Source organism: Scleropages formosus, chromosome 1 (assembly GCF_900964775.1).
Source record: "Scleropages formosus chromosome 1, fSclFor1.1, whole genome shotgun sequence".
NCBI classification, from domain to species: domain Eukaryota; kingdom Metazoa; phylum Chordata; class Actinopteri; order Osteoglossiformes; family Osteoglossidae; genus Scleropages; species Scleropages formosus.
Window position 1 is genome coordinate 33,611,446 of NC_041806.1, and position 13,257 is coordinate 33,624,702.

General features: G+C 43.1%; 1 protein-coding gene across 2 annotated transcripts; it reads left to right on the top strand.

Annotated features, from left to right (window-relative positions):
- Positions 1–379: 379 nt before the first annotated feature.
- gata4 (GATA binding protein 4) lies at positions 380–13,257 on the top strand. Of its 2 annotated transcripts, none has more exons than XM_029256291.1 (6): positions 380–1,175; positions 7,360–7,526; positions 7,690–7,815; positions 9,953–10,034; positions 10,127–10,257; positions 10,745–13,257. In XM_029256291.1, exons 1-6 carry the CDS (start codon positions 614–616, stop codon positions 10,868–10,870), a joined length of 1,194 nt encoding a protein of 397 aa, XP_029112124.1. In that variant the 5' UTR covers positions 380–613; the 3' UTR covers positions 10,871–13,257. The 2 variants fall into 2 exon arrangements, with proteins under 2 accessions (XP_029112124.1, XP_018590612.2); XM_018735096.2 differs by having other exon boundaries at positions 10,768–10,858.

Consider the following 13,257-nt stretch of genomic DNA (forward strand, 5'->3'; position numbering starts at 1 on the left):
ATAGGGGAAGGGAGAGAGAGAGAGAGAGAGAGAGAGAGAGAGAGAGAGAGGAAGGGCAACTGGAGGGAGAGAGAGAGAGAGAGAGAAGAGAGAAGGAAGGGGCAACTGAGGGAGAGAGGGAGAGAGAAAGAGAGAGAGGAGATTGAGAGCGAGAGAGCAAGAGAGAGGAAGGGCAACTGGAGGGAGAGAGAGAGAGAGAGAGAGAGAGAGAGAGAGAGGGAAGGGCAACTGGAGGGAGAGAGAGAGAGAGAGAGAAGGGCAGCTGGAGTGAGAGGGAGAGAGAAAGAGAGAGAGGGAGAGAGCGAGAGAGCAAGAGAGAGGAAGGGCAACTGGAGGGAGAGAGAGAGAGAGAGAGAGAGAGAGAGAGAGAGAAGGGCAGCTGGAGGGAGAGGGAGGACACATAAACCAGACACGGGGGCAGTGGGGCGGCCGCGGACGCTGCGCGGGACAGCGGCAGTTGACTGACAGCGGGGACATGCGCCCTCGGCGCCGATGACAGCGGCCCGATCGGAGGAGCGCAGGTGGAGCCCCGTGCGCCTGCAGCGGCAGGTCCCCTGATCAGTGCGGCCACCAGGTGCTCCTCGCGCTGCACGGTCACGTCCCACGCGTGGATATGTACCAGGGCTTAGCGATGGCGACGAACCACGGACCTCCGTCTTACGAGCCGCCTTTCCTGCACAACTCGAGCGCTACCTCGCCCGTGTACGTGCCCACGACCCGGGTCGCACCCATGATCCCAGCGCTGCCTTACCTCCAGACGCACGCGTCGTCCCAGCAGGGCGGCCCGGTGTCGGGCCATGCCGCGTGGGCGCAGCCCGGCGCCGAGCCCGTGCCCGCGTACAACGGCGGGAGCGCGCACCACTCTCCCGTGTCGCCCCGCTTCGCCTTCTCCACGAGCCCCCCTCTGAGCTCCGGGGTGGCGGCGGTGGCGGTGGCGGCGGCGGCGGCCCGGGACACCACGAGCTACAGCAGCGCTCTCAACATCTCGGCCGGCGGCGGCGGCAGGGAGCCCTACGGCACGAGGCCGATGGGCGGCTCCTATCATCACAGCCCGTACCCGGCCTACGTGGGCTCCGGCGTGGGCGGAACGTGGCCCTCGTCCCCCTTTGAGAGCTCGGTCCTCCACAACCTGCAGTCCGGGGGACCCGCGAGCGCCAGCCGGCACCCCAACATCGGTAAGAGCGACAGTGTGCGAGGAGACGAGCGCAGCGGCAGGGGGCGTAGTGGTTACCGTAGTGGTTACTGGTTGCTAGTTAGTGCTTTGTGGTTGGTGGTTGGCGGTTAGTGGTTATTCTATTCTAAGGTTCGCCTCGCGGTCTTGCTGTAGTACGTTTGGTTCCCCAAGAGGCTCACCGGGAATGAACCATGGTAAAAATACCCTGCTGTCTCTGTCTAAACGGGTATCGCCTTGGAGAAAAAGGTGTCACTTGAACAGAAAGTTGCGAATGTGAACATCGCACGTTGCGGGTCGAAAAATAGCTTTTATTATTTCTTTAACATCGTAATGTCAGTGGGCGTTAAGTACGCGCTGAAAGTAACGTTAATTGAGGAATTGAATTAAACTGAATTAAAAACTTCCTTGTCATTGCACTGCTGTGCAATACTACGAAATTATAGTGGTATTCCCTGAGTTCTTTAGACGACAATATAAAACACAAACACTTAGGTATAAAAATAGAAAATTGAACAATTTAAAGAGATAATACAGTAAATAAATAGATAGAAAATACAGTATAGAACTGAGTCAATAAAACATCCACGCAATTAAATTAAGTTCGCCTTTAACATCAGTATTTATTTCGGTAGTGAAACTGAATCCTCTGGGTTAAAATGAGCTTCTGTGATTTTTTTTTTTTCCACGGTATTTTTTAGAATCATATACAGTGTATCTTGTTGAGATAATGATTTACTGTAGCGGTGTCATTGTTTGCAAATTAATTTAATCTTAATCTGGGAAAGCGGTACTAAATATTTTTCAGTGTAGTTAATGTATGTATGTATCTATATTAAATACAACAGAAAGTCATACATTTCTCATTTTCATTTATACCGTTTATGTAAACTTTAAAATAATAATAATGATTATTTTTATTTGTACGTAAAGCAGAGTGTTAAAGCGTTATAAACACGGTGAAATAATACACCTGAGTTTAGGAACAGGACAGGACTTTTTTCTAGATTTTTTATTTTTTTTTTCAAAATGAATAATATGTTGTCCGAAATGGTTTTATAATTTGTGTGACAAATGTTCTCGATATATACCGAGCAGCGCGTCCTATATCTGTTAGTAAAATATATTTACAGAGCTACTCTGTTATTATTAAGATTATTAATCCACAATACTGATAATTTTTTAAATTATAACGTGACAGTAACAATATTTTTTTATATTAATTTCATGTATTTAAGTCTCGGTGAATATTTTATATTTTATTTGGTTTAATGAAAATAGTACATCAGTAAAATTCTTGCAAAACTTTTAAAATACTTCAGGTATTGCAATATTACGAAGGCCTGAAACGAAAAATTAAAACGTCTTTGTCTAATAACTCCCGTAAAAACAGTGTTTAACCAACTGAAACATATATCATGAAATATAAATACAGAATGTAAAATGAGATATAAAACGACCTCTGTTTTGGATTTAAATCTTCATTTAAGGACAGACTTTCCCACTTCTTCTCCAATATGACATTTCCTTAATCCTTCATTGAAATAAGTAAAAATAAAGGTGCTGCTTAATTTGCTAATGTTTCATCCGAATATGAGCTCATTACTCATACAATGAAGAACAGCATTTAACAGCTGTTTGCTCGAGGCACCACGTTTTTAAATGAACTCGCGGCTGAAATTAAAACTTTACGGTAAAGTCGTGGGGTAAAATCCGTTTTTGCACACTCCTAAACAGTAAGTAAGCGGACAAATTAGGACGTAATTCGCGGTAAATTCACCACAGTTCCTTATTCCTCGAGAATGTCACGAGCCCAGAAAACATTTTTTTTTTTTTTTTTTTTTAACATTCAGCAGCAGCATTGATTAAAATGAAATATCCTTCAAGAAGACAAACTGAAAGGACAGATTATCTGTAGAATTTTTTTTTTTGGCTGAAAATACACACACACACACTTTCAGAACCGCTTGTCCCTCATGGGGTCACGGGAAACCGGAGCCCACCCGGCAACACAGGGCGTAAGGCCGGAGGGGGAAGGGGACACACCCAGGACGGGACGCCAGTCCGTCGCAAGGCACCCCAAGCGGGACTCGAACCCCAGACCCACCAAAGAGCAGGACTGCGGTCCAACCCACTGCGCCACCGCATCCCCTGGCTGAAAATATAAATACTTAAAATATTTAACCCATGAGGATATTTATTTTGATCACACGTATATAGCAACAAAAAAATTGCAGTAAATGGACAAAAAATTTCAATGCTGTATTAATGTAGGGACATTAGTCGAATTATGGTATACCAATATAAAATTCAAATGTGCTCGCAAGTGTGGCTGAATCAGGTCTACAGGTTCGGGTAACTTGTGATTAGCAGAATTATTGTTATTTATTTGTTTTTTTTATTTATTTATTTCTTTATTCATTTATTTATTTATTTATTTAGCCGTCATTAAGCATTATTGTCGTGTTTTCACTCCGTTTTGCATGTTTGTCCATCATCAGTCAGGAATGGCAATAGCAGCTTGAAATTTGTCTGCCTCTTCCGTCAGATTATTGTTCTCTTACTCGTCTCTTACCCTTGATGTGTTCTAAATAGTGACAACCCTACTTGGATTAGTCTAAAATGTTTTTTCTGCCTCTTGAACCTGTCTGTAGATCGCGTCACAGGTAAGAAGAGTGCGCGAGACAATAATTATTGAGCAATAATAATAATAATAATAATAATAATAATAATAATAATAATAATAATAATAATAATAATAATAATCGTCAGTTAAAGATCAGGTTCATGCGTTCTGCGATATATTTATGATTCTTTATTTATTCATTATTTATTTTTATTATTTTATTTCATTTTATTTTTTCCCTTGATTTACTGACATATGTCCTCAGTGGATGGTAGCAGTGTAATGAACTTTATCGACATGTAAGCAAAGTAATATATTATTATTATTATTATTATTATTATTATTATTATTATTATTATTATTATTCCATTGCCTAATTACTTAACGAAATGAGCTAAAGAAACAATTTTATATAGATATAAAATATAGATATTTAGGACAAGTTGGATTAAGGACAAGAGTCCCTCCTGCCTCCTATAATAATAATAATAATAATAATAATAATAATAATTACTCGGGGGAAACTGGAGGAAAACAAGAGGAACATGGGGTAACACGCAAACAGATTGAATGGACACGGACACTACAGCCCAGTCTCGTTCAGACACCACGATACCCGATGCCCCACCTTGCAATGGTGGTGATGATGGTTGCATTTCTGTCACAGATGTTACACTCTATAGAGAAAATGTTATTCTTGCTATTTTATCATAGCAAATACAGTACTTTCATAAACCAGAACGCATTTTTGTGAGTTTAATATGTGTTCTTTAAGCCTAGAAATAGCTTCAGGTACTGAATGCATATTAAATACATTATTTATTATATTAAATATGAAGCTTTTAGTTGTACTTCTGTATTGGTTCCAGTCTCACAGATATGAGAAAAGATGAGAGTACAATCATAATACAATAATTATTTTTTTTTATTTTATGCTTTTATGGCGTAAAAATACAGTAGTCATTAATAAAAAGAAATAATTTTAAAAACACACGCGATTTCCTACAATGGTGGACGAGACGAAGACGACTGGAAACAGTATTTGTTTATTCTCTGGTTCAATGAAAGCGCAGAACACTAATAAACACAAAGATGAAATATATGGCGATTTTAACACGATTCTGCAATTATACTGGAAATATTGTACAAAATGTTACAATTTGTATAAGCTATTTTACGCGATCAAACGTCATTTTTAGGTGGATTTTCCAAATATCAACTTTTAATTCAGCTCATTCCAGATATTTAAGAAGAGATTGAAAGACATTTTTCTGTGACAGTGTGATCGTTCCATTATATGAATATGATATGAATGGCACGTGAATGTGTCATACAACGGTCTCATCAGTGCAACACTCTTCCAGCCTTAGTTCCCATCATTCAAAAAGATATTTCTGATCTATTAATTGCAAGGTATTATTTAATCTGATATGAATTTATTACTGTTGTCTTCCTTTTCAGGGAGGTGATTGATTAAATCTAAAGATAATAGAATTTATGCCAGACAGGAGAATATACAATGTTAGTACAGCTGCTTTTCAAACAGCAGTGTAAATGTAGAGTAAAATGTGGTTCGGGATCATGAGGGGACGTCTTTACTGTGTGCTTTTTATTCGCAGAACCCGCTAGCGCACATACTGACAAAACAACGGACACGTGCCACCTAGATTGAGTCGGAAATACACATTATTCTGCACTTGTGGGACAGAGTTCTGTTCTGTTCTGGCCACACAGAAGGCCAGATGACGAAAAGATGTTCGTGAGCCGTGCGCATCGTGCACGAGGTTCCTGCTTCACCTGCCCCAGCTGTGTTTGCTTCAGGCCTACTCATAAGGATGGGATTCCGTCAAACCGTGGTACCTGCAGCTAATCTGGTTCCCTCTCCGTGGTGCTGAAATTATCTCCTTGCTCATCAGCGAAGAAGATAATATCTGTTTAGGGATCACACTCTTATTGTGCACTTCGATTTCCAGCGTAGCCCTCAGTGGACTCCTGCTTGTTTGTCGGAATGTGCAAAAGACCTTGTGGACAGCAATCTCTCCAATGGTACCAAAATCCTCATGCATTCCTAAATCGCTCCAAGTGAATAACTGTGATTTCTGCAGTGATGTGTAGAAATTTCCAATTTTTTTTTTTTTGTTGATTTGTTCATTTCTTTATTTCATTTAGTTTGCCAAAAAAATGTAAAGAGTTTTGCCCTATGTGCCAAGAAGTATAAAATATCCAGTCCTTCACTTTACTGTGGTGATTTGGGTATGTAAGTTAAGTGGGCCAGGAACCGGGACTAGTTAGTACCTTTTGGATGGGTTCTGCAAGTGTTTTCATTTGTGCTAATCTACCCAAGAAAAAATGCATCGCGAAAAAGTACTGTTACAGAGTTATGACTTTTCATGAATATATTTCAGGACAGAATTTTTTCTCTTTACATCTGTTACCCTCTGGCAGTGTTACAGTGCATTCTGGTTTTCAGCTTCTTGTTTTTCCATCTTCGTCTAAATATTTAGAAAAGCTTCTCAAACTTCTAAGAAACCGTGATGTTTTCGTTCTCTTTAACATTGAATTCCTTTCATTCCGAGGCAGGACATCTCACTGTCTCCACTAAACTGATAAGCCAGTAACAGAAACACGAGGATGGTAAGATACACTCTTCCTTTCCCCAGAGCATCCTCATACTCGGAGCGTCCTGGGTTTTCTTCTGTTCGCCCCAAAACCGGCAACTGCAGGCTTTGCATGCTTGTAGATGAACTGAGGGCATTAATTCGCTTTCTTGTGTAATTAGTAAATTATTATCATTTTCATAATCATTGAAAACCTTCAGGCGTGAATTCTCGAATCCTATTTTGAAACACTGAACTGCGATTGGAGCCTTTTTATCATAGTTCATGACGAATGAGAACATTTTAGTGGCATGAAAACCATTCACTGTCCTTGGCTTCGTTTTTTTAACAAAGACAAGCTTTCTAATTAAATGACGCTATAGATCGAGCTCTTTGTCTTTCACCCCAGAACTGCTTATCTCAGTCTTGGTGGTCATTACCGTAGCTGTATCATGAGCTCTGAGGAGCTTCGCTGTCCATCTCCTCCTTCTCTGTCTACTTGTGGGATTAGTGAGATGTTGTGTTGTCAAAATCCAAGACCGACATCTTTCGGTCAATGAACGTCTGTTAGGATATGTCAGTACCAGTTATGTAGTGTGAAGAGATTAAAAGCCTGAACAATGAAGGTAGAAGGTCCATGTTGAAGGTGAAGCTGTCAAAGTAAGAGCTAATCCAGGAGCACTGCACACGCAGGCAGACTGTCGCCGCCACCTCTTGGTCAGAACTTGGACTCAGCAAGTTGTGGCTCTTACTCTTTCACAGCCAGGTTCTTTTGGTTGTTTTGGCTTCCTGCAAACTTTGTTCGAATGAAAGAGACATTTGAATTAAAAATAAATAAATAGATAAAAGCTCACACTTGATTTAAAAATGGGTCCGTGTGGGGTCCGGAGTGCCGTAACGCCCTCAGCTGATCCGCTCCCGGAACTGTGGTCAGTAACTGCTTCAGCCCTGCCTCTCTCCCTCAGAGCTCTTTGACGACTTTGCGGAGGGACGGGAATGCGTGAACTGCGGAGCCATGTCCACGCCCCTGTGGCGCCGGGACGGGACGGGACACTACTTGTGCAATGCCTGCGGCCTCTACCACAAGATGAACGGAATAAACCGGCCCCTGATCAAGCCCCAGAGGCGCCTGGTGAGCGTTGGCCTGGGACGCTCAGCTCCTGATACCTGACCTGGAAAATCTTGACGGCGATAACATAAAATCTGTGTAATGCATGATATTTCTGTTATGAGTTGAAAAAAAAAAACAAATCCCGTGGAGGACAGTTAGAAAACAAATAGCCTTTCTCTGCCAGAGTGCCTCCAGGAGGGTGGGCCTGTCCTGCACCAACTGCCACACGACCACAACGACGCTGTGGAGGCGCAATGCTGATGGGGAGCCTGTGTGCAATGCCTGCGGGCTCTACATGAAGCTGCATGGGGTAAGAGAGCAGCGCAAAGGCACTTTACAAGTTTCATTCCTTTGGCAACGCTTGGCATCATGCAGGATTCCTCCGGTGAAGAGAAAATTACACTCATCCCATTATTCGCTCTCCCCATATCTGCTTTTTCATGTATCCGGTGTGTGATCATTAATAGCATCTATGAGTAACTGCATCGGGTTTTGCGTATCTGGCCCTAGTTGGGGGGGTGCAGTGGCGCAGTGGCGCAGTGGGTTGGACCACAGTCCTACTCTCTGGTGGGTCTGGGGTTCGAGTCCTGCTTGGGGTGCCTTGCGATGGACTGGCATCCTGTCCTGGGTGTGTCCCCTCCCCCTCCGGCCTTACGCCCTGAGTTGCTGGGTAGGCTCCGGTTCCCTGCAGCCCTGTATGGGACAAGCAGTTCTGAGAGTGGGTGTGGGTGTGGGTGTGGGTGGGTGGTCCTAGTTGGTAGCATTCACTTCACCATGATGAACTAAGAGCACATGTGAAAACAACACCGGGCAGCTGTGTGAAAATGACTGGGAGAGGAGCGCTGTTCAAAAGATGCAGACACACCGCTTATCCCAAGTGGGGGTCACAGCAAGCCAGAGCCTAGCCTGGCAGCAGAGGGAGGGAGGGAGGGAGGGAGGACACACCTAGGACAGGATGCCAGTCCATCACAAGGCACCCCAAGTGGGACTTGAACCCCAGACCCACCAGAGAGCAGGCACAGGCTGAATCCACCCCACCCCACTGTTCAAAAGAGCTTTACAGATATAAGAAGATGAAATAAACTATAATTTAAAGAAATTATTTTCCTTGGAAGGAACCGCAAAAAATAAAACTACATTGTTTGGTATTCATTCTAATTTAATGTGTAAGGGCTACGTTTATTATGAATCATTTAGGATAATTTTAGGGTGAACTTGGGAAGGACCCCGAGAAATGATGGAATAAGTAATTTTACTGTCTGTTTTGTTATATTAGGTCAGTTTTCAGGAACCATTTATTACCAGATAAGGGGCGAGAAGCGTGTTGTGGTTTCGTTCGGTTACGGCAAGTAGTGACTAGCACCGATCAACAGGGGGCAGGATTTATTTTAACTTCAAAGGATAGAGGAAACAAAGCTCAAGTTCCTGGACGAGGTTATTTTTGTATGCTTGTGTTTTGGTGAGGTGTGAACTGGAGGATGAGTCTTCGTGTATCTAGGGACACAATACAGCTGTTTTATAGCTGAGCACATTGTAAGTCACCTTGGGCAAAAACTAAATGAATACGTTACTGTCGTCACTCGTGATGTATGGGTTCATCCTCTGGTTCACAATACTAACTTTCTGCAGTTAATGAAAGATGTTTTTACATTTACATTTATTCATTTAGAAGATTCTTTTCTGGCACAGTGGGTTGAACCACAGTCCTGCTCTCCGGTGGGTCTGGGGTTCGAGTCCCGCTTGGGGTGCCTTGCGACGGACTGGCGTCCCGTCCTGGGTGTGTCCCCTCCCCCTCCAGCCTTACGCCCTGAGTTGCCGGGTTAGGCTCCGGTTCCCCGTGACCCCGTATGGGACAAGCGGTTCTGAAAAAAAAAAAAAAGATTCTTTTCTCCGAAGCGACATACATTTCATAGAAAAAAAGAATGTGTGCATTACTTGAGGAGAAAGAGAGACATAGTTGCAGATGTGTGATTCTTCAGTCCAGTTAGTTTGTTTCTTTCCACCGTCGTTTTTATCTGAAACATCCCATAATAAGAGACGGAAGGGTGGTGTAGTGAGTAGTGCTGCTACGTCACAGCACCTGGGCTGGTCCACCGCAGGTTCAAATCTGGCTCAGTTTTTGTGGAGTTGGAATGCTCTCTCTTTGTCTGTATGGGTCCCCTCTGGGTGCTCTGGTTTCCTCCCACAGCCCAAAGGCAGGCAGTTCAGGTGAATTGGTGACACTACATGGTCAATGTGTGTGACTACTCTGCAATGGACTAGTGCCCTGTCCAGAGTGTGCTCACTGATTCTGGGAGAGGCTCTGGACCCCCATGACCCTGATTAGGACAAGCAGTTGTTGAAAATGGATGGTTCCTGTAATAACATCTGTTAAAAATTTGATTTGTGTTTATATGAGCTCCAAGCGTATCACAGGGTTGGAAATTCCAATAAATGTGTCTCCTCAGGTTCCTCGGCCCTTGGCCATGAAGAAAGAGGGGATTCAGACTCGCAAACGCAAGCCCAAAAATCTAAACAAATCCAAACCCGGTGAGTGAGCACATGGCTCATCTGGCTAGAACCTCAACATGCTGTGTGAAGGGAGCAGGGGGGTCTGAGGCAGCGCTCTCTTTCTGTGACAGGGACTCCTGGGGCAGACAGTCACACCCCCACGACCCCTCCGAACACCAGCAGCAGCACAGAGGAGCAGCGGCCAGTCAAGACGGAGCCAGATAACACAGCCCTGTACTCACACCACGGTGCACAGCCTCAGGTCAGTGGATGACGGCTGTGGATCTCACTGAGCCTCAAATGTTGACCTGAACATACAAATTTCCGGTCTCTTGGAGACATCTGGTAGCGCTACCACCTTAGGACCCAAAGGTCCCAGGTTCAATCCCCACCTCTGGCTGCAGTACCCCTTGAGCATGGTATTTACCTTAAATTGCTCCAGTAAAAATTACCCAGCTGTATAAATGGGTAAATAATTGTAAGCTGCTTTGCAGAAAAAGCATCATCTAAAGGAATAAATTAAGTAATTTACAAACCCATAAAAAGACAGAGAAAGGACTAAATATTCTACTTAGTTAAAGTGACATAGTTGTTATCTGTAAAGTGGCAATGCACAATATGCAAATACATGCAAATATACAAATGCACAATAAATAATGTGCTGAGCAGTAGTTATGTGGTGAAGTGTCTCAGAACACCAGGGCCTCTGACCCTCGGTGTGATTAGAACTGCACTCCGTGTGTGTTCAGGTGCCACTTGTTCCTGGATACAGGAGTGTCCACAATGGTAGTACCTTCTTGAAGCTGTCGCCCGGGGGACCCCCTGGGCCCTCCAGCTCCAAGAACGAGCCCTGGAACAGCCTCATCCTGGCATAAGGCTTCCGAGAGTACTCCCTGGATTACCACGGCCGTGGACCTTCTTCGGTGGGACACGTTAGCCTGGACACGCGATCGGAGCCTGAAGAGGCTGTGTTCTCCACAGCAGCAACGAGCAGCTAACAAACCCGTTAGCTTGTATGTTCTCCTCTCCTTGTCTCTCGTCTTATTTCTGCTCAATAGATCTCTCTACCTTTTCGCTTCGTCTTGTCCAGTGTTTTAAAGCGCGTGATGGTAAAAACCGAGTGCTGTGGGAAAAGTCAACAAGGTTTCAGCCGACACCATCAAGGACTCCCATTCCTCGCCTTGAACCTGAACAGATACCGAGTCACATCGCGAGATGTCGGCCAGAAGGATGTGCTGCCGGAGGAGCGTCATCTTTTCGAACGGAGAGCTATAGAAGGTGCGTCACAAGGAATCACACACACAACACTGTACTGAAGCACCTGCATGAGACCAGAAGCCTTAACCATTTGCAGCACTCCTTGGAGAAAAGCCGGACGTGGGAATCACTTCATTCGCCGTGTATATCGAAGCTCCCTGTACATTCTATGTACCATCCTGACACTTTCACGACTGGGATCTGAACGTTGTTCACATGACATGAAGGTCCGAAAGATTCCACGAAGAAGGCCGCTTGCCACTTACGGTCATGTCCGTAACTGTAACCTTATTTCCTTGTTCTACATGGCAGTGTTACAACTTTAGAGCAGAATGTCAAATATATATATATGTATGTATACATATATATATGTAGTGCATACTGTATATTTCACAATATCCCCATATTTCAGTGCTTTAGAGTTAACACTGTGCCAGCGAAGAGTTGCTCTCGATAAGGTTACATCAAAAAGCCTCCTTTAAACTGAATAACCCAGTTATTTTTTTGTGTTTCTCATCCTCGCAGATGCTATTTCAATTCTATATTTTAGAATGGTTTCTTTGTAGTATTTATTTTGATTTAAAATGTACCTTGTTCTTAAATTTGTACTTGTATCTTGTATGAATGGAGTACTTGGTGTACTATGTGAAAACATTCTAAAAGAAATAACACTCATCATAACCGTTGAACTGAAGGTTTTGCTTATTTAAAGGGGAGCCTCTGCTTGGAGAGAATTGTAGCTCATGGTTAGTATGGTTATGCATGGGAGTGCCTGGGCTGTGGGTGCAAATCCAATTCTTTCATTGCTCTGGTTTCCTCCCACAGTTTAAAGAAATGTGTACTGGCGACTCTATATATTACCCTCTGTGTGTATTTGAGAGCGAAAGAGTGTGTGCGACTGCCCCGTGACAGACCGGAGTCCTCTCCAGGGTGCATCCAACCTCATTCCCTATATGCTTCCAGGATAGCCTCTGGACCTCTGTGACCCAACATTGGATGAGCGGCTATTGATAATGGATAGATACAGTATATGTAAATCTTTCATATACACTCCATCATTATAAATAGTATATAATGTATAGCTTATCGCCTCATGAAGGAAAAAGGCAGCAATGGAACATGCTCACATGACTGTTGGAGAAGCCTTACTGTCTGTCTTTTTTGTGTCCTGCACCAGCATGAGAAGGTAACAAAGGTAAATAAAAAAAGAATTTGGATCAACTAAAAAAACCAAGTTACACTCATGCATTATTTTTGCAGAACAGAAACCAACTAAACTGGGTCACAGCAACAGAGCAACAGAAAGAGAAGAATATAGCAGTGAGAAACTGCAAATACACCCAGTCCTCACATAATGTGGTTATCTTGTTCTGTGAAATCATCACTTTAAGCAAATTCTCTTTGACAAGAGGTTGAATTACCATTATTTTTTATGGAGAAAATGGGTTCTGGATGAAAAGTCCCACCTAAGGTGAAATAAAAATCCAAAATAAAAAGTATTTTTGTTCATGACAGCGATAACGCCAACATATTTTATTTGTACCACTAATGATTAGGTTTAGTTTAACACTTTTATGAATTCCGTCATTATCAATAACCCCTTCTGCAATGCAGGGTCACGAAGGTCGAGGAAAAATGTTCCCTGTAAGCTGTGTGTCTCAGTTCCTGTTTTTAGGACAGGCTCTGGAATAGAGATAAATAAGTAAGTAAATAACAAGGAAAATAAACTAATTAAAGTATTAAAGCATTTTAAAAATGTATTATACTTTCATTTGAGGTTTTTAAAGAACCTAGCCCATGAATAAATCAAGGACTGTGTTATTAAGCTTTTATTGATAGTTATATACTGGTTTTACAAACAACTTGAATTACAAACAGACTTCTGGTCCAAAATGTGTTTGTAAACTGATGAATGCAGGTGGTCCCGGACTTAAAATGTGGTTACGTTCCGCGAAACCCATTGTAAGTCGAAAATGTATTTAATATAACTATTACACACCTCTGC

Coding starts and splice junctions, on each gene's coding strand:
- gata4 (XM_029256291.1), top strand. CDS start 614: ATGTACCAGGGCTTAGCGATGGCGACGAACCACGGACCTCCGTCTTAC. Junction 7,527..7,689: donor TCAAGCCCCAGAGGCGCCTG/GTGAGCGTTGGC, acceptor TTTCTCTGCCAG/AGTGCCTCCAGGAGGGTGGG. Junction 10,258..10,744: donor ACCACGGTGCACAGCCTCAG/GTCAGTGGATGA, acceptor GTGTGTGTTCAG/GTGCCACTTGTTCCTGGATA.